At 37.2% G+C, this 19,696-nt stretch overlaps 1 protein-coding gene and 2 pseudogenes across 3 annotated transcripts in view; 2 read left to right on the forward strand and 1 right to left on the reverse strand.

Moving 5' to 3' along the window:
* DGKI (diacylglycerol kinase iota) overlaps positions 1-19,696 on the reverse strand; it is a 586,838-nt gene that overhangs the window by 59,167 nt on the left and 507,975 nt on the right. For all 3 annotated transcript variants that reach the window (XM_069087305.1, XM_069087306.1, XM_069087304.1), the window contains one exon: positions 7,891-7,916. In XM_069087305.1, coding sequence (XP_068943406.1) covers positions 7,891-7,916 — 26 coding nt within the window. The remainder of the gene's footprint in view (positions 1-7,890; positions 7,917-19,696) is intronic.
* On the forward strand, positions 17,187-18,383 carry LOC138160357 (sodium-dependent phosphate transport protein 2B pseudogene; annotated as a pseudogene).
* LOC138160641 (sodium-dependent phosphate transport protein 2B pseudogene) lies at positions 18,370-19,485 on the forward strand (annotated as a pseudogene).

Consider the following 19,696-nt stretch of genomic DNA (forward strand, 5'->3'; position numbering starts at 1 on the left):
ATCGAACAAGTTATCAGTGAACTCCCTAGGAAAAAATCTCCAGGGCCAGATGGATTTACTAGTGAATTCTATCAAACATTTAAAGAACAATTGATTCCAATACTCTACAAACTATTCAAGAAAATTAGTTAAGGAGTCCTACCAAACTCTTTTTATGACACAAATATGTTATTGATACCTAATCAGGAAAAGATAAAACAGAGAAAGAAAATTATAAACCAATGTCCCTCATGAATATAGATGCAAAAATTTTAAATAAAATATTAGCAAAAAGACTACAGCAACTTATCACAAGAATAATACACTTTTATCAGGTAGGATTTATTCCAGGAGTGCAAGGATGGTTTAATATTAGAAAAACCAACAGTATAATTGATCATATCAACAATAAAACTAGCAAAAACCACATGACTATCTCAATAGATACAGAAAAGGCTTTTGACAAAATACAACATCCATTCCTATTAAAAACACTAGAAAGAATAGGAATAAATGAAGCCTTCCTTAAAATAATAGATAGCATCTATTTAAAGCCATCAGCAAGTATTATATGTAATGGGGAGAACCTAGAAGCATTTCCAATAAGATCAAGGGTGAAACAAGGATGTCCACTATCACCCCTCTTATTCAATCTGGTACTAGAAATGTTAGCAGTAGCAATTAGAGAAGAAAAAGAAATCAAAGGAATCAAATTAGGCAAGGAAGAGACCAAGCTATCACTCTTTGCAGATGATATGATGATATACTTAGAGAATCCTAGAGAGTCAAGTAAAAAACTACTTGAGAAAATAAATAAATTTGGCAAAGTTGCAGGATATAAAATAAACCCACATAAATCCTCCTCAGCATTCCTGTATATTTCTAATGAAATTCAACAGCAAGAGATAGAAAGAGAAAACCCATTTAAAGTTACTGTAGATATTATAAAATATTTGGGCATCTACCTGCCAAAACAAACCCAAGACCTATATGAACACAACTACAAAACACTTTTCACACAAAAAAAGTCAGATCTAACTAATTGGAAAGACATCAATTGCTCATGGCTGGATCGAGCTAATATAATAAAAATGACAATTTTACCTAAATTAAATTATATATTGAGTGCCATACTACTTAGTTTACCAAAAAACTACCTTATAGAGCTAGAAAAAAATAGTAACAAAATTCATTTGGAAGAACAAAAGGTCCAGAATATCAAGGGAATTCATGAAAAGAAATGCTAGGGATGGTGGACTAGCTATACCAGATTTTAATCTATATTGTAAAGCAGCAGTCCTCAAAACTACTTGGTACTGGTTGAGGAGTAGAGTAGTGGATCAATGGAATAGATTGGGTACATGAGACTCAACAGTCAACGACTATAGTAATCTACTGTTTGATAAACCCAAAGACCCCAGTTTTTGATATAAGAACTCACTATTTGACAAACCTGCTGGGAAAACTGGAATATAGTATGGCAGAAACTGGGCATAGACCATTATCTAACACCATATATCAAAATCAAGTCTAAATGGGTGCATGATCTAGGTATAAAGGCTGATACTCCAAGCAATCTGGGAAAGCAAGGAATAGTCTATCTGTCAGATTTGTGGAGAGGGGAAGACTTTATAACCAAACAAGAATTAGAGGGCAGTATAAAATGCAATATGGATAATTTTGATTACATTAAATTGAAAAGCTTCTGTACAAACAAAGCCAATGTAACCACGATTAAGAGGGAAGTGGAAAATTGGGAAAGAATTTTTACAAACTATGTCACTGAAAAAGGACTCATTTGTAAAATGTACAGAGAATTGAGTCAAATCTATAAGAATACAAGTCATTCCCCAATTGATAAATGGTCAAAGTACATGAACAGGCAGTTTACAGAGGAAGAAATTAAAGATATTTATAAGCATATGAAAAAATGCTCTAAATCACTATTGATTAGAGAAATGCAAATCAAAACAACTCTGAGGTACCACATTTCACCAGTCAGATTGGCTAAGATGACAAAACAGGAAAATGACAAATGCTGGATAGGATGTGGACAAACTGGAACAATAATGCATTGCTGGTGGAGTTGTGAACTGATCCAACCATTCTGGAAAACAATCTGGAATTATGCCCAAATGGCTATAAATAATTTCATACCCTTTGACCCAGCAATACCACTTCTAGGGTTGTATCCCAAAGAGATCACAGAAGTGGGGAAAAGACCCATATGTACAAAAATATTTGTAGCAACTCTTTTTGTGGTAGCAAAGAATGGGAAATTAAGGGGGTGCCCATCAATTGGGGAATGCCTGAACAAGTTGTGGTATATGCATATTATGGAATACTATCATGCAATAAGAAACGAGTAGCAGATGGACTTCATATTTACCTGGAGAGGTTTATACGAACTGATGCTGAGTGAGAAGAGTAGAGCCAGGAGGAATTTGTACACAATTACAGACACAATGTATGTGTGATGACCAGCTTTGATAGACTGGACTCTTCTCAGCAATCCAGAGTCATAATTCAACCCCAAAAGACTCATGATGGAGAGAGATGTTTACATCCAGACAAAGAACTGAGATTGAATCCAGATTGAAGCAAACTACTTGCCCTTTTTCTTTTTCTTGTTTGGTTTTGTTTCCTCTTTCCTATTCTTCATTCCATCTGATACAATCCTTCTTTATAACCTGACTAATGCCTAATGTGAAAGTATTTGCAGATACTATACTTGATTGTATGCCACCATGGGGGGGGGGAGAGAAAGGGGGTGGGAGAGAAAATTTGAAACTCAAGGAATTGTGGTAATGAATCTTGTAAACTAAAAGTAAACAAATTAATAAAGACCAAAAAAAAAGAAGTAAATTCAAAATGTTATGTGACAGCCAACTAGTTAGCATAAACTAGCTGAAAAGAAGACCAATATAAAGAAAGAATAAGGAAAAAATAATGATAATGAAGGAAGAAAGACTTCTCTCCAAAGAGAAAGAGAAAAGGGAAATGGTATCCACTGAATTTTAAGAAGATGCAGATTAATAAAATTCTTTTACATTCGCTATTTAAAACAGTTTGAAAAAGCAGAATGGAATGAAATGAAAAGTATTCAAAGTCAAATGATGGAGCAGTTGGGGAGCCTGTTATTTTGTGATGGTGCTGCTTCAACAAGTCCCACAAACCAGTTATACAGCAATTATCAGAACTGCAACTGCCAAGCTACGCTTTATTGTAATGCCCTTTGTGCAATTAATGAAACTTGGGCATTTCCTCTCTAGCAATTTTGTATCCTGGTAGGGGTACAAAACAGCAATCCTAAGAAACCCCACACTTACTTAGGAAGGCAGCAGAGTGTAGACTGTAGCCCAAGCATTTTGTTTTGTGAAAGGAAGAAAAGAAGGAGAAAGGAGAGAGTTTGTCAAAATGTCACTCACAAGACCATAGAGCTCAGGAGTCCTATAAAGACTTAAAAATTCCTTGGAAAGAATTTTGGGTGACTGAATTCCATTCTGAAAAGTTGTTTCACTCCAAGAGTGGAAAGGTGCTAAGTAACTAGAAAACTTTTAATAACAATGTTGTTATCTGATCCCTTGTGTTCCAAAGGAATAGGTAAAATGGCTTCAATGCATCAGAGATAGGTTGCAGGATCATCATCACACTGATGATTCTAGATCATAGGTTGGGTGCCATCTACTCCAACCTCCCCATTGTACAACTGAAGCATAGGGAGGTTAAGTGACTTGCACAAGGTCACACAGATAAGAAGCAAAAAAGACAGGACTTCAGGTTTTCTGACCCCAAACGCAGTGCTCTTTCCACCTTATGAAGGAGAGGGTAAGTTTTTGGAGGACAAACAACATACTTTCCTCACATCCTGCTCAGAAGTGCAGCTGAATATGGGCGTGCCATAGTCTGGAAAAACGTCTGGTGTATAGCAGTCTAGTCCATCTTCATCTAACAAACTTTCTATCCCCCAGTCCCACTTTGTTCTCCTGCCTGACATGTCTTTCCTTTTCCTAGATCTTTTTTCTGCCCCTGTCTCCATGAAATAGTCTACAGTTAGAACTTTCTAAGTTCATGAGTTTATTGGCTTCTACCTACCCGTGACCCCAAGGGAAGGAAACCAGTGAGAACCATCTGAAAACCAAGAGAGCACAGTATAAAGTAACAGCAAAAATTTTTAAGAACAAATTTGAGTGACAAAGTCATTTTGACTATTATAAACATCCAAATTAACTCCAAAGGACATGTAAAGGAAGATACCATCTGAATGCAGAAAAGGACTGATAAATAAAAGTATGTATAGAATGGTTTTACATATATATGTATGTATTTGTGTCTAATGTAGCCATCTCTAGGGTGGGGGAGAGGGAAAAAAAAATCGGGAAGTTACTTGATAATTTTATTATATATTTAAAAATAAAATATTTTTAAATATTTTAAATAAATAAAAATATTATATATTTAAAAAGAATAGTACATATTATATATTTAAAAAGAATAAGTATATACTTAAAAATATATAAAAATAAATTTTTATATTTATAATATATAAAAATATTATATACTTAAAATAATAGATTTGCAGTTTTATGTGCAATCACCTTTTTTTCTCTATCCTACTATGTTATGAAAATGTTTGTCTTATGTACATAGATTATCTTGTTTGCTTGTATCAATGCCCCCAGAGCTTAGTATAGTACCTGACACATAATAAGTTCTTAATAAAACATGATTACATCAGGAAAATAAAAACCTCTGCAGCTGTCCAGGAAGATCTTGGTGTAGCAATGTGCCAAGTTCTGGAAGCATACTCTTGTGAGAAATTCCTGGATTCCCTTTACTTGAAAGATCATGGTATCTAACAATGTCTTTGGTGTGCCTCCTCCCCATTTGGAAATATCAGCCCCACTCTCCTCACCTGAGTTTGGGATGTCAATCTTGGTTCCAAGGTGGAGGATTCTCAGGCTGCTCTAATTTGAAAGTGTCAATTACTGCCCTGGTTTGGAGGGAAGGCAGGAGATGGCTATCATAATATCCTTTCCCTGTGATTCCTACTTCTCTCTTGATGCTACCTTATGTGTCTCAAGTCAAGTCACTTTGTCTCCCCAAAGACATGTTAAATAAAAGTGTTTTCACCCCAGATATCTTTTTTAGTCTCTGCAATGGACTCAAATAGAATGTAAAATATATGTTTATCATGGAATGATGGAAGACCAATGTTGCTAAAAGCAAATGGTCTGTGTAATCTTTCCCCTGGTTATCATCAAAACATAATTAAAACCAGCAAATATTTATTGTGGGCCAACTGGCTACTGAACATTGTGCTAGGTGTGGAGGGCACAGGAGGCTACAAAGTTGAGATAAGATATTCACGTTGCCTTAATGGAAGTAGCATAGAGATAAGACATGGATGGTCTAGAGAAAGATGTGCCAAACAAAATCCTCCATGAAGTTTGAATGGAAGGTCATTGCTGAAAGGATCAGGAAAGGCTTTATGGCTCACTCACATTTAAGTTGGGCTTTAAAGAGAGGTAGTGACAATGGGTGATGATGGGCAGGATTTCCACATTACTGAAAAAGAGCCAGGAGTCTACATAACTGTCTGCAGGGTAGCCAGCTTGGCTGGAGCAGAGTTCTTAGAGAGGAATGGAAAGACAAGGTAATTCAAATTGTGGAAAGCTTTAATTGATGGGTCAGGCAGCTGATTCCTTTGTGCCTTGCACAGTATGAACTATGCAATAAAGCCTTACTTCATGAAGCCTCATAACACGATGACAATTTGTGAAAATGAAAAAAAAAATGAAGAAAAAAAATCGAGATTCTTTTTCAACTTAATGGTCTGTCTTGTCCATAGCAGACTAGCTGACGAAGACTATATGAAGGTGAGAATAGGCAGGCTTTTCTCTCTGATTCTTACAGCTTATAGCCCTCTACAGGAATAATGTTTCCACCATATTTGCATCTGCTAGACTGTCTAGCACAGTGTTTTGCTTAGCCATAGTAGCTACTCAATACAAATTGTTAAATAGATTGATTTGACTGTCTGAAATTACCAGGATTAGAAATTACCAGAAAATACCAGGAATACTCCTTAGAGTAATTAATAGGTCACTGTTAAAATTTAAATATTATACCGAAGAAATAGAAGGCTCTTAACCTGAGAAGATTCTTGCCTAGGGTCCTTGAACAACATATAAAAATATTACTATATAATCTATGTATATACTACTGTTAATATATTATTACATATTATTGTTGTTCAGACAGTCAGTCATGTCCAATTCTATGAACCCATGGACCATACTATCCATGAGGTTTTCTTGGCAAAGATACTGGTTTGTCATTTCTTTCTCCAGAAGATTAAGGCAAACACAGGTTAAGTGACTTGCCCAGGATCAAATAGTGTCAGAGACTAAGATTTGAACTCGGGTCTTCCTGACTCCAGGCCCAGCACTCTATCCATTGAGCTAACTAGCTACCTATATAATTCTATATGCGAACTATATGTGTGTGTGTGTGTGTGTGTGTGTGTGTATAATTTAATTATTCTGAAGGCTAGTGCCTTCCCTTAATATTATCATCAATTTATCCTTTATATTTTTTGTGTGTACATAGTTGTTTATAAACGTTGGATTTAAGAGAAGATATAATAATATTGAGAACTGGGATTTTTCTCTTAATTTTCTGTACATCTCAAGCATGTACAGTACCTCGCAGATAACAGATGCCTAATAAATGCTTGTTGACTTGATTTGACTTGTTTAGAAAAGGTTCATAGGTTTTATAAGATTGTCAAAGGAGTCTATGACACACAAAAAATAGTTCAGAACTGTTAAAAGGAAAGTGGGGACATAAGGAAACAGAACAGAGATTCCTGTGATTCTAAGGTTTTAGAGATTTAATAAAATTTTGAAGGGAAAAATGACATGCACATGGAAAAGTCTAGGACTTGGAAAAGTGTGAACACAAGGGGCAATTGGAAGTATTATTAAATGTTGGGGAAACACCTAAATGGAAGGTGGGGGGAATGTAATGACACAAATTAACTTCCCAATTTTATATAGAGAACAACTCTGCTTAATGAACTTAGAAAAGTATAGCCTGTTCTTACTTCATACCAACTGATAGTTTCTAAACAATAATATATTTTACCATCATAGATATATTCTGACACTCAGATAAGCCATATGACTTCATATTCCCAATGGAGGGACACCCCCAAAACCATTTTGGATTACTGGTAGTTGTGCTAACAAACTATTTGCTGCCTAATTTCTTTTGGAACAGATCATCTTTCAGCTGGGATCTTTGGAACTCCTATTCAACCTAACTAAAAAATAATTAGACCTATTTGTCAAAACAGTTTAGCTTATCATCCTAACATTATAAACACTTCTCATTTGGGATTTCCTTCTATCAACTGGACACTAATGTTCATAGAACCATATACTTCATAAATTCCAAAACTTTAGAGCCCGAAGAGACCTTGGAGATCATCAGTCTCAACCTTCCCCACAACATTATTATTATTATTATTATTATTATTAATAATATTACCTTGATAGATGAGGAAAGCAAAGTTCAGAGTTTATGTTACTTGCCTAAGGTCACACAGGGATTTGGTGTGTATAAAGCAAGAAGAAAAAAAAGAACCTACTTAGTTTGGCCATTTTGCTAAGCAAAATAAATTTAATAAAATAGGTGTTAACCACAGTCACAATAAATTAATATAGAATGACTTTAATAAAGGAATACTGGAGCCTGTAAACTGGAAAACATAGGGCTTCCATCTTTGTGGCCTTTCCTCTCCACACCAACCTTCAGTTCTGTCTTTTTCTAGTAGTAGAGATCCAAAGTGACACCAACTTCACAACTTTTAATCCTACATCAATGTTGGTAAAAACAGATTCTTACCTTGATCTTCTGAAGAGACTGGTGACCTGGAAGGAAATAATAAAGTTTGATAAATCTTTCATAAATAATAATGATAACAATAAACATAGTATTAGTAATAGGGGTTTTTTTAGCCATGAATGACTATATGGCAGGACTCCCCACAGCAATACAAGTGTTTACTACTTTACTATTTCCAGAAATTGTAGTCCCTATGATATACCTGGAGTTAGGAGGGAGAGGGAGAATCAAAGAATCTGCCTGGAGGAAGAAAAGACAAGGGAATTAGGGTCTGGGGGGTGGGAACTACAGAGGGATTCACTATTACACAACCCAATTTCATGCTCACAACCATAAAATCTGGAAGAGTCTCTTATGTAGGAAGTTGGAAGAAGTCTTATACCATATGCTAGTAGCCTGATATAGTGAGCAGAAAATGGGAAGACCTGAATTCAAGACCTATCTTGAGTCAATTTGCCTCTCAGTGCCCCAGGCCAATAGAGGAAAGAGCAATGCCTAGAGATAGAGGGTCTGGGTTCAAATCCCATATCTGATGTTTACTATTTTTGTGTCCTTGGGCAAATTAATTAATCTCTCTGGGTCTCAGATTCTTAACCTCTACAATGAGGAGTTGGGATCAGGTAGCCTCCAAGTTCTCATCCAAATCTAGGCCTATGATTGCATTTACTGAGGAGCTGAGAATCAGTGACAAGAACTTCTTTAGCAAAGGTTCTCCAGACCAATGAAATCAGAGGTCCCAATGCTGTATATCTATTTACACAAAAATGTACGTAGCACATTATTCACAGAGGAATTGAAATTTTATATGGTGCTTTCCTATTAATAATCCCATGGGGATGGGTAATACAAGCACAATTACTCCCACTTTTTTTAGATGAAGAAACAGAGGTTTGGGTAAACTGAGTTGCCGAAGGTCACATGGATTCTAAGCTATAGAGCTGGGGCCCAACCCACAACCTTCTGACTCCACGTCTACTGTCATGCCATGGCACCATGAGGTCTCTTATATAAAAAAGAATTCACAGAGCTAAAGGTCTGAAAGGAACCTGCAGAACTTACCTTGTCCATCCTCCAGTCTCCAGAGACATTACACTTATCTCTCAGTTATGAAAATATGCATTGGCTCAGAAGCCCAGAGGCTAGAAGAAATCAGGGCAGGCCTAGTGAGAAATGGGCAGTGGAAAGAAGGAAGAGGCCTTTGACTCTGCCTCCCATATCTTTTCTTTAGCTCCATTTTTCATGGCAATCATTTAGGAGAGAACTCTGAGCAGAACTGTGTGTTTGTGTTTATAATAATAATCTGCAGGAGGTCGGATCAGCTATGGGAAGGGGGAGATGAGAGGTCCAAAAGAAACATAGATTATGATTATAAAATTATTTTTGGAATTATATTTATAATTCCAAATTATAAATATATATTAAATTATAAAATTATTTATGGAATCAAACCATCTGAGACAGATGAGATCACACATTCAAAAATGTGTGTATGTATATACACATACATATGTATGTGTGTATATGTATTGTGTATAAATATGTATACAAATATATACAATATATTATATATGTATACATGCACATACACATATCACCCTTGGACCACAGCTCCTTAGTAACTAGGGTCATAGGTCAAGAGATGGATAGGATCTTAGGGGCTTCAACCTCTCACTGTACAAATTAAGAAACTGAGGCTCAGAGAGGTTAAGCAATTTGTCCAAGTACATAAAAGTAGTAAGCATCTGATATGGAATTTGAACCTAGGCCATTGATTCTAGAGTAAATGTGTGCATGTGTATATATGTATATATGTATATGTATGAATAACATATTCATATATACAAATATATATTAAAATAGACTATGATTTCATTCATATGGGTACTTGCTCTAATAATGCAAATTGCAACCCACACACATTGTATGGCAAGTCCTGGCTACTCATTTAGCTATCTTTTGGTTTTGTAACATGATCAGACTTTTATTTAACTACCTTGAATTTATTTGCATGTATTTTCTTTATTCTGTACATATTTGTAAATGTGCTCATTGTCTCCCCCTTAGAATTTATTCTCCTCATGGATCATTTCATTTCTTGTATTTGTTTCTCCAGTGCCTCATATAAAGCCTAAGGAATCCTTATTGATTGATAGATAACATTTTTATCCTGATAAAATTCTTAATAATGCTTCTCTGGCAAAATTTCTCATTTGCAATTAGTTAGAACTGCTTGTTCAGTGCAGAGAAAAGCCAGAGCAGGAGTACATTGGAGAGAAGTTGTGAGGAGTGAAGAGGGAAGAATGCAAAAGGAACCCTCCTCAATACACATGACATTTGCTCTGAATTCAATGAATCATCATCTTAATGTCACATCACATCGTGACACTAGTCCTACAACATTAACAAACCTATATTAGCACCTAGCAAGAGGTTGGATTTCCATTGCTCTAAAAGGACTTGGGTTAAAGACCTGTCTGCCCCCCACCCCATTCTATGTCCCTTCATAAAGGCTAAACTAAGAAAGGCTAGCTCCACTTCCAATCCTTATCCTTATTTATACTCTTGTGAAACTTTTTTTTTAATTTCTATTTGTTTGTTTGTTTACTTATTTATTTTTTGGCACAAGGTACTCATCTTAAAACTGCTTAAGCAACAAGATCATCCCCAAAAGTATTTACTGTAACTGTGAAAAGACTTGGAAATGGAAGAAGATAAGAAACGGGGTAGGTGAAAAACAGAGAGATTTAAAAGTCACTGGAAAAAAAGAGAGAGAGAGAGAAGATCTGGCTCTTTAAGCTATGCCAGGCGCTGAACATCCTAAAGCTAGTAAACTTTCTTCTTCCTGATATTTTCGAAAGCGATGGGAAGTTGGAAGAGGTCTTGAAAAACTGTGTACTTACTTCTCAAAATATAATAAGACTTCTCTGCTTACTTATCTACCTACTCCTCTTTAAAGGGAGGTATGTTTAGGAGTTGCTCAATTTTTCAGACCAGACCAGTACAATGGATCCATGCCAATTTCAAAGATGATTCCATGTGCACAATGCTGAGCACAAAGATGTATCTTTCCAAGCATCTATCACCCTATATGGCATGTAGTAGGAAGTCTATTAAATGTTTAATGAATTAGTGAATTAATGGAGGACTTATGATTAATTTCTCACAAAGAAAACAGAAAGAAAACTCAAATGGGTGTGTCTCAAATTATTCAAGTGAAGAAACAAGCAGTAGGGCAGAATTTTTTCTATGTAAAATTAAAAGCAAAGGATTATCATTCAGTCTGAAAAATGCCAGATGGTCCCTTTAATATCCCAGAGGGATGTATTCTGGTCTGCATCTAGCAACTAGGAGAGAACTATCAATTTCAGTGTTTTGGCAAATGCTATGGTGTGCTTCTATGTTGAATGTCTTCCACACTCTTATGACTGGTGGAATGTGAGCCCAGATGCAGCATTTCAACCCTCACTCGCCATTGTACCTTTAACAGAAGATGGATGACACATGGATGGAACTACCAAGGGATGTGGATCAGGCACCATTGCTACAAATGCACTTTGAAGAGATTACATGGGATTTGGAGCAAATTATAGAATGAAAAAGGAAAAAGTTCTCAGCAAAGGCAAAGTTTGGATTCTGCCACCAAATGTTCTCCAGCTGAACTTATCAGGAATCGATGAAGTTTCACAATCTTTTTTTTTTTGTCCTGTCTTCTAAGAGTGATCATTCCATAGTATCACAGAATAATTGCTTAGAACTGGAAGAGACTTAAGAGGCCACTGAATCTAACTCTTTATTTTTATAGATAATAAAAGTGAGGTACAGAGTGTCTAGTCTTTAACCCTCTTTTCTACTTTCTATATTTTCTTCCTTAGAAAGCTCATCTACCACAGCTCCTTTATAACCTCTACTATAAGTGATCCTCAGCTATGATAATTCTTACAAGTTTTAGTTCCACATTTCTTACTACTTAGAGGAAATATCTACTTGGCTGTCCCACTATTGACACAAATATAAGTCTAATGTAGATCTCATGTTCTTTCCCTAAAATCTGCTCTTTATTTCCCTATTTCTACCAATGGCACTGTCCTTCTCCCCTGATTTTATTCAATCTTGAGTACTTGGAATCACAACTGAAATTTGAAGGGGTCCATAACAAGACTAAATTTTAACAAAAGTTGGGAAAAAAGAAATATTGAGAAATATAGCATATCCTGACTTTCAGTAATGCCTTTTTATTCTGTCTGTCCTTTTATTCTCATTCTTTAACTATAAAGTATGACTTTGATAAACCTGGATATTTGGGACTAACAGTGGGGTAAAAACTCAGTTCTCTGACTTTTTATCTACCCTCATCCTACAATATTTCAAAATGCAAAGCTCTGTTGGATATATAAAAGAAGAAATTAAGTTTGCAAGAAAAATCTCTAAAGTATATTCCAACCCTGGAACTCCAGGATTCCTTTAGGGGAAAAAAGTCAACTACAAAAAGAGAAGGCTAGAATGGCTTCATACAATCATTGCAAAAAAAGACTAGATGGTCATAGACAACCACAGGCTCAACATAAACCCACAATGCATTGACCAATTTAACACAAAATAATGAGGCTTACTTTTATTTATGGTTTATAGAATCAGTTACATTACTCTATAATAACGCAATGTATATAAAGGGAAAATAGCACATAAAAATACAGATCGATTTCTTCTGCTAAGCATTATTGAGCTTTATGTAATGCTTTTTAAGGTTCTATTTGAAACCTATATCTGAACTGGTATTGCAAAGCTTCAGAGTCAGTAGTAATAAAATAATATTAAATGTATGTTGATCTACTATAATATATACAGATCTGTCTGACCATGAGATACAGTAGGCCTATCAGTGTGGCAGGCACAGCTGCTTTGTCCACATCTAAGTGAAAGCTGGATAATTTCTGAATCACTATTGGTTTCCTCCCACCCTTCCTTCACTAGAACTCTCAAATTTTGATACGTCCATACCTCCATTGGAGATAAGCAAGTACCTTCCCAAAGTTCAAATGAAATCACTAGATAGAGAAGAGACTGCAGGTTTTTTGTAGGAAACAGAGAAATAGAGTCAGTAGTTAAGTGGGGGCTTCAGAGAAGAAAGTGGTTATTAAGTCGGTGGGTAACAGAGAGGGAACAGGTAGAAGATTAAGGATAAATCTAAGGGAGTGGATCTATCAGTGATGTAAAAACTTCAGGGTGAACAGGGGGAGATGTTTGAGACCTTCCTCTTTCACTACCCACGATGGGATAATACATTAGATCAGTACCTTCTTAGTGAGAATTGATTTACCATAGGTCAAAGGATACAGAGTTACAAAAGACCTTAGAAAATCCAACTCCCTTATTTTACAGATGAGGAAACTAAGGGCCAGAAATTTTAAATAACATGTCCGAGATCACATAGGGAGTCAGCAACTTAAACAGGAGTCAAACAAGATTGTCTGATTCTAAATATAGTGCTCTTCTCAATAGACCATTACCATATTAACGCTTGCAAAGATCGGGTCTTTAGGGAATGGGATATGAGAAAGGTAACCCCATTCATGGGGTTGGAGGAGGAAAACACTGTACTGAGGCAAAAATGTGGACAGTACCATCTCTTTGAAGAGGAAAGACTCCATTGTGAGGGTTGGAAAGGAAGATGGAAATGGCAAGGAGACTGCTTTGTAACATGTATGTCTATTGTTTTAAATTTTACTATGCTTTTATCCAATCTAATTATATTGGGGTTCATTTTAAACTTGAAGGGAAGTGAATGACTAAAGTAATGTTCTGGGCCTGGGAAGGAAAGGTCATGTCTCCTATGTGGAGGCAGAGCCAGATAAGCCTTTGTAATAAATGATACATATTCTTAGGTAAAGAGGCTGGGGAGATAGAAGGGTAGAGTGATTAATAGCTAGGTGCCCCAGGGTTCTTCTTGCCTGTTAACAAGACCCAGACCTCACCACTGTTGCAATAATAATAGCTGGCATTTATATAGGATTTTTAAACACAATTTCATTTGATCTATAGAACCAGGGCTCAATTTTTAACGTTTGAAAGCAAAGAGAGAAAAAGAAGAGGTGCCACAATATATTGATCAGTTCTTAGGACCTGAGGACAGAGAAATCTACCTAGCTTCCTACCAGCACATTCTGAATCTATTCAGCCAAATAGGTACATTATTCATGAAGACAAAAGCCCCAAGAGAGGGGCTCTGCTTTTTTGTAACATAGCTTTAAAAAAAATCAATAAACCTGGCACTGAAACAGTTGGCATTGTGACTATTTAAAGCAGACCGGTTACTATTTCAGACCTCAGTCTGAGTAGAATGCCCTGCCATCACTTTTATTTGTGATACATGCTTCTCTTTGGTGATAGCCAAGCTCTAAATCTGTTCACACTGAAAGAATTTCTGTTGCTAGAATAAAACTATTTCACTTTTTAGAAAGATCTCAGCATCTCTTCCTTGGTTTTCTGGATTTAACATTTTTTTTTCCTTGTGCTTAGTTTTAATCCAAGAAAACTTAGATGCTGCATATTTTAGCACTGTTCCCTTAGGCTTTGTTACAATAGAGTTTCTATGCAATATCTATCCTTGGAAATTTTAAAGAAGAGGACAAATATTCTTATATTTATTCAAGTTTAGATATAATCTTGCCTGGAGCCTAGGGATGAACTAAATGACCTCTGAAAATCATGCCTATGGCTCATCTTTCTCTTCTTCAGAATCAATCCTACAGTACCACAATCTAAGAATAGAAAAAACTAGGGTGAGGTAGTCACCCTAAAGTATAGTGCAGAATGAACTCAGAAAAGACATTGTAGGGACAAAGCCAAGAAGTTACTATACCAGGGATCAACACTCTTCTTTGGACCAGGCTCATCGAAAGCAAAGCTGCAGCTAACCCATTCCTTCCAACTAAGTGGTTATAACTGAGTTTGGAGGTTTATGAGCTAATCCCACAAATTTATCAAAACCTACAATGAGGGGTGGCCAGGTAGCACAGTGAGTAAGAACACCGGGATGACCTGGGATCAAATCCGGGCTCAGACACTTAGCACCCATTCAGAAACACCTGGCCATGCAACCTTGAGCAAGTTACTTAACCCCAATTGCTTTAAAAAAAAACCTACAATGAGAATAAACACTCACTCCATTTTCTGGACATGGAACTGTGTCAGGAACGAAAGTAGACTCTAGAGGAAGACAGAAGTAATGGCAATAAGAAATAGATATTCTGGAAATTGACAACAATGCCAAAAAATGGAAATAGTCAATGTTGAAGGGACTGTGAGAAGACAGGAATATCAATTCACTGTTGGTGGAGTTGTAAATTGGACCAACTATTCTGTAAAGCAATGTGAAATCATGCTAAGAAAGTAATTAAAATTGTTGTGTCTGTTGACTTAGAGATTCTTCCATTAGGCATATCCCAAGGAGGTCAAAGACAGAAGAGAAGGTTCTACATACTATGAAAGATTCACAGCAGTCATTTTTATGGTGTCAAAGAATTGAAAACAAACTGCATGCTCACAAATTTAGGAATGTCCAAATTGCTGTAAATGAATGTATTATAAGTGTCCTTTGAGGCTGCCAAGTACATATGGAAAGGTGCTACATATTTAATGGAACAGAATGTACTATATAGAATGGCAAATATGAAGAATTTAGAGAATCACGGAAAAACTTTTATGAACTGTTGCAAAATGAAATAAGCAGAATTAATGTACAAAAGACTACAATAATACAAACTGAAACAATTTTTAAATGAAATTGAAATCTATATAATTATGATGATCAAGTTTGATCCTGAAGCAACATTAAGAAAATTCATCTCCCTCCCATCAGAGTGAGATATTATTCCAGCTCAAGAAAACTTAGAAGGTCAAAAAGAAAGATCTGCGATACAGGAATGGAGAGTGGTGCAGAGCCCACATAGATGAAACACCAGTAGTGGGACTAGTCTGTGCTGATAAGCAGAAGCAGCTTCGAAAGCTCTTGGGTCAGAGACAGTAAAGGGATGTGGTGACTGGTCAGAAAGATTACAGAGGACCCCTGTGCTAGCACTGGACACAGGACAAGATGGTATTTGTAAACTCCACTGGATTAGAACCACTTCTGACTCCTTTTAGTCAAGAGGGAGCAGGACCCTTGAAGAGCAGTATCACTAGCGAGCCCAAGGGAAAATCTCAAGGAATCAAGGGTCCATCCTGGGTAAGGAGCGAAGTGCAGGACAGTAGAACAGTGCCAATATCTCTCCCCAGATTGTACCACCTTGGAAGCACTAAAAACTTCCAAATCCCAGAACTAGCTCTGAAAACAGTAGTGTGAAAAAATCTGAAGCTTGAGGCTCTGCCCCTACATCCACCATGCCAGGAACAGAGTCTACTATTAACATAAAGGTCCAAATCAAGAAATAGGGTAGAAAAATGAGCAAACAACAAAAAAAGAACTTGATCATAAAATGCTACTTATATGGTGACAGGGAAGATCACATCACAAACTCAAAAGAAGACAATGAAGTCAAAACAACTACAAGCAAAGCCTCAAAGAAAAAAAGCAAATTAGACACAAGTCCAATAAGAATTCCTGGAGGAGCTAAAAAATTTTTTTTTTCAAAATCAAATGAGTGATAAAGGAAAAATTAAGTAAAGAAATAAAAGCATGGGAAGCTAGGTGGTGCAGTGAATAGAGCACCAGCCCTGGAGTCAGGAGGACCTGAGTTCAAAAGCCAGACTCAGAAACTTAAACCTTACTAGCTATGTGATCTTGGGCAAGTCACTTGACTCCAATTGCCCTGCCTTACCCCCTCCAAAAAGCAAAAAACAATAAAAATTTTAAAAGAGAAATAAAAGCAAAGAGAGAAAATTGTGTAGACAATTAACAGCTTGGTAAAAAGAGGCACAAAAATACTGAAGAAAATAATTCCTTAAAGAACAAAATTTACCAAATGGGAAAAAAAGGTACAGGAAAAGAAATTGGTAGTCACAGTGTATTTCCCTTCCCTTCTTTAGAAGGAACTTTCTGGGGCCTGAGGAGACACTAAGCATGACCACAAAGCACCCAGGGTCTCTAGAATTGTCAATGGCATTAGACTTGTATTCATAACTTCTCTGGGCAAACTTATGAATGGAATGAGAAGGGGCCCTGGTATCTCAACACTTAGAGTGTGAGAACGAATGGAAAGTTTTCACATGGCTACTGGGCTGCTCTTCTCTACCCTGCCCTTCTCTCCTCTGTTTTGCCTGGGAAGTGTGGCTGGGAATCACTGTACAGATAGTGTACCATGGCATCTCGACCTGAATTGGGAAACTCCTACTCTGATCCTAATAAGTATGTCAAAGAGACCAACATCCCAAAATTTACTATGTCTGGAAAAAATAAAGGAAAAATAAAGGAACCCTCTCAGGAATAATGCCCTTGTCTCTGTAAACAAGATGGAACCTCTGCCATCTTTCTTTACTATAGCACTGATTGAAGAGCCAGTGGTAGAGCAAGACCCATGTGACATGCCTAACTTAAAGGAATCAGGGATCAAGCAGTCAGAGAGAGAGACAGCATAAATTCATGGGTTCCTGAAAATGATTCTCCTGGTATTTCTCTACTTTTTTATCTGCTACTTGAACATTCTCACTAGTGCTTCCCAGATGGAAAGATGGCTAAGGAGATTTTGTGTGATTGTTCAGTACTGAACAGCCCCATGGCTAGCTTGATGATTGACATGATGAGTATCACGGTGCAGTTTCAACACATCCACATCCATCATCACTAACCTAGTGTCTTCTTCACTCTTGACAGTAGAGGTAGCAGTTCCCACTATCATGGGAGCTTATATTGGGACTTTAGTCACCTATACAATGATGGCCCTTATGTAGGCTGGAAACAGAAAAAAATCTAGAAGGTCTTTTGCAGGAGCTATTGTACATGATTTTTTTAAAGTGGTTGTTGGTGCTGGTGCTGCTACCTATGGAGGTGATCACAGGATACCTCTATGACCTCACCAATGTCATAATGAAATCCTTTAATATCAAGAATGGAGATAAAGCTGCCAAATTACTGAAAGTCATCATAGATTCCTTCACAAAATTCATCATGCAGCTGGATTAAAAAAAAGTTATAAATGAAAATGCTACAGGAAATGAAGCAGCAAAAAACAGGAGACTGATAAAGACTTGGTGTGAATTTTTTGTTTAATGTGACTTTAAGCAATGTTACCCTTCCATCACCAGAAAACTGTGTTTCTTCCAGTCTCTGCTGGACCAAAGAGAACATAAACTGGACTCTCATGAATATAATATATGAAGAAAACATTGCAAAGTGCAAACACATCTTTGTGGACATCAACCTCTTAGATCTGGGTATTGGACTCATTCTTCTCAACCTCCTTTCTTGTCCTGTGCACTTTTACTCCAAAGTCCTGAACTTTGTGCTCAAGGGACAAGTTGCTTCAGTGATTAAGAAGACCATAAATAGGGGCAACTAGGTGGCGCAGTGAGTAAAAAACTCCAGCTCCGGAGTCAGGAGGACCCAAGTTCGGTTCTGGCATCAGACACTTAACACCCACACAAAAAAAAAAAAACTAGCCATGTAACCTTGGACAAGTTAGTTAACCCCAATTGCCTTCCAAAAAGGCAAAAAAGAAAAAGAAGACCATAAATATATGTTTCCCCTTTACTTTTATCTGGATGGCAGGCTACCTTACCTTCTTGGCATTTGTGTAAACAGGCATGAGAGAGTTTACTCTTTACCCTTGGGCACCAATATTGGCACCACAACCACTACTATCCTGGCTGTATTAGCTAGCTCCTGAAATACTTTATAAAATTGACCCTAGATTGCCTCGTGCCATTTTTTTTCAACATCTCTGGGGTCCTACTGTGGTACCCAGTCTCATTCGTGTGCCTGCTGATCAGTCTCACCAAGAGTACAGGAGAAATCATAGCCACATACTATTGGTTAGCTGTCTTCTACCAGATCTTTTGCTTTTCCTAGGCCCACTGGTGATGGCTGGCCTTTCCCTGACAGGCTGGCCCTTGTTGGTGAATGTAGGAGCACCCATCCTACTTCTGTTGCTCCTGTACTGGTGAGGGGTGTCCCCCAAGCCCACCACCCTGAAATTCTCCCTAAGAGGTTGCAAAGTCAGGAATTCTTGCCCCAGTGGATGCACTCCCTGAAGCCTTGGGATGAGCTGGTTTCTCTCTTCATGGGAAAATGATGTCATCAACATTGTTGCTCCTGTTCCCACATCTACTGTTGGGTGTAGTAAGTGCCAAGGAAATCCCTATCAAAATCTCCAGGGAGTAAGAAGAAACTGGAATAATTACTAACAAGTGCCCATCTGGGGCCCAGGTACAGGAGGCAGGCCAAGAAGATCAAGTAAGGTGAGGAAGTCCATGAATTCTAGCGCCTCAGATGCCCTCTCTTTGCCTTTCATGGACCCTCCTTCTAAGAGAGAACAATCTTCATTTACATTTCTTCTAGTCACATACATTTCTTTCCTCTAACACACACTTTCCAAAATTCCTACCTTATTCCAATTAATTTGGTTCTACCAAAAATTTCCTAGCCAAGGAGATATAGGAAAGGAAAATACAAGTTGAGGAAGAAGAAAATCAGTCCATTCCCCAAATCCCGTGTCATCCATTAAATGTAAGGGTTATGGGATTTAAAGATCTTCCATGCCCCATGGACTTGCCGACATAGCAGGAAGGGGCAAAGCCAGAGAAAGCGAAAGCCAAGGACGTGCTGACGTAGCAGGAAGGGGCGGAGCAAGAGAAAGCGGAAAGCGAGAGAAAG

Source organism: Petaurus breviceps, unplaced genomic scaffold (assembly GCF_028583685.1).
Source record: "Petaurus breviceps papuanus isolate PSGF00001 unplaced genomic scaffold, PetGlider_PUasm1.0 181, whole genome shotgun sequence".
NCBI lineage: Eukaryota > Metazoa > Chordata > Mammalia > Diprotodontia > Petauridae > Petaurus > Petaurus breviceps.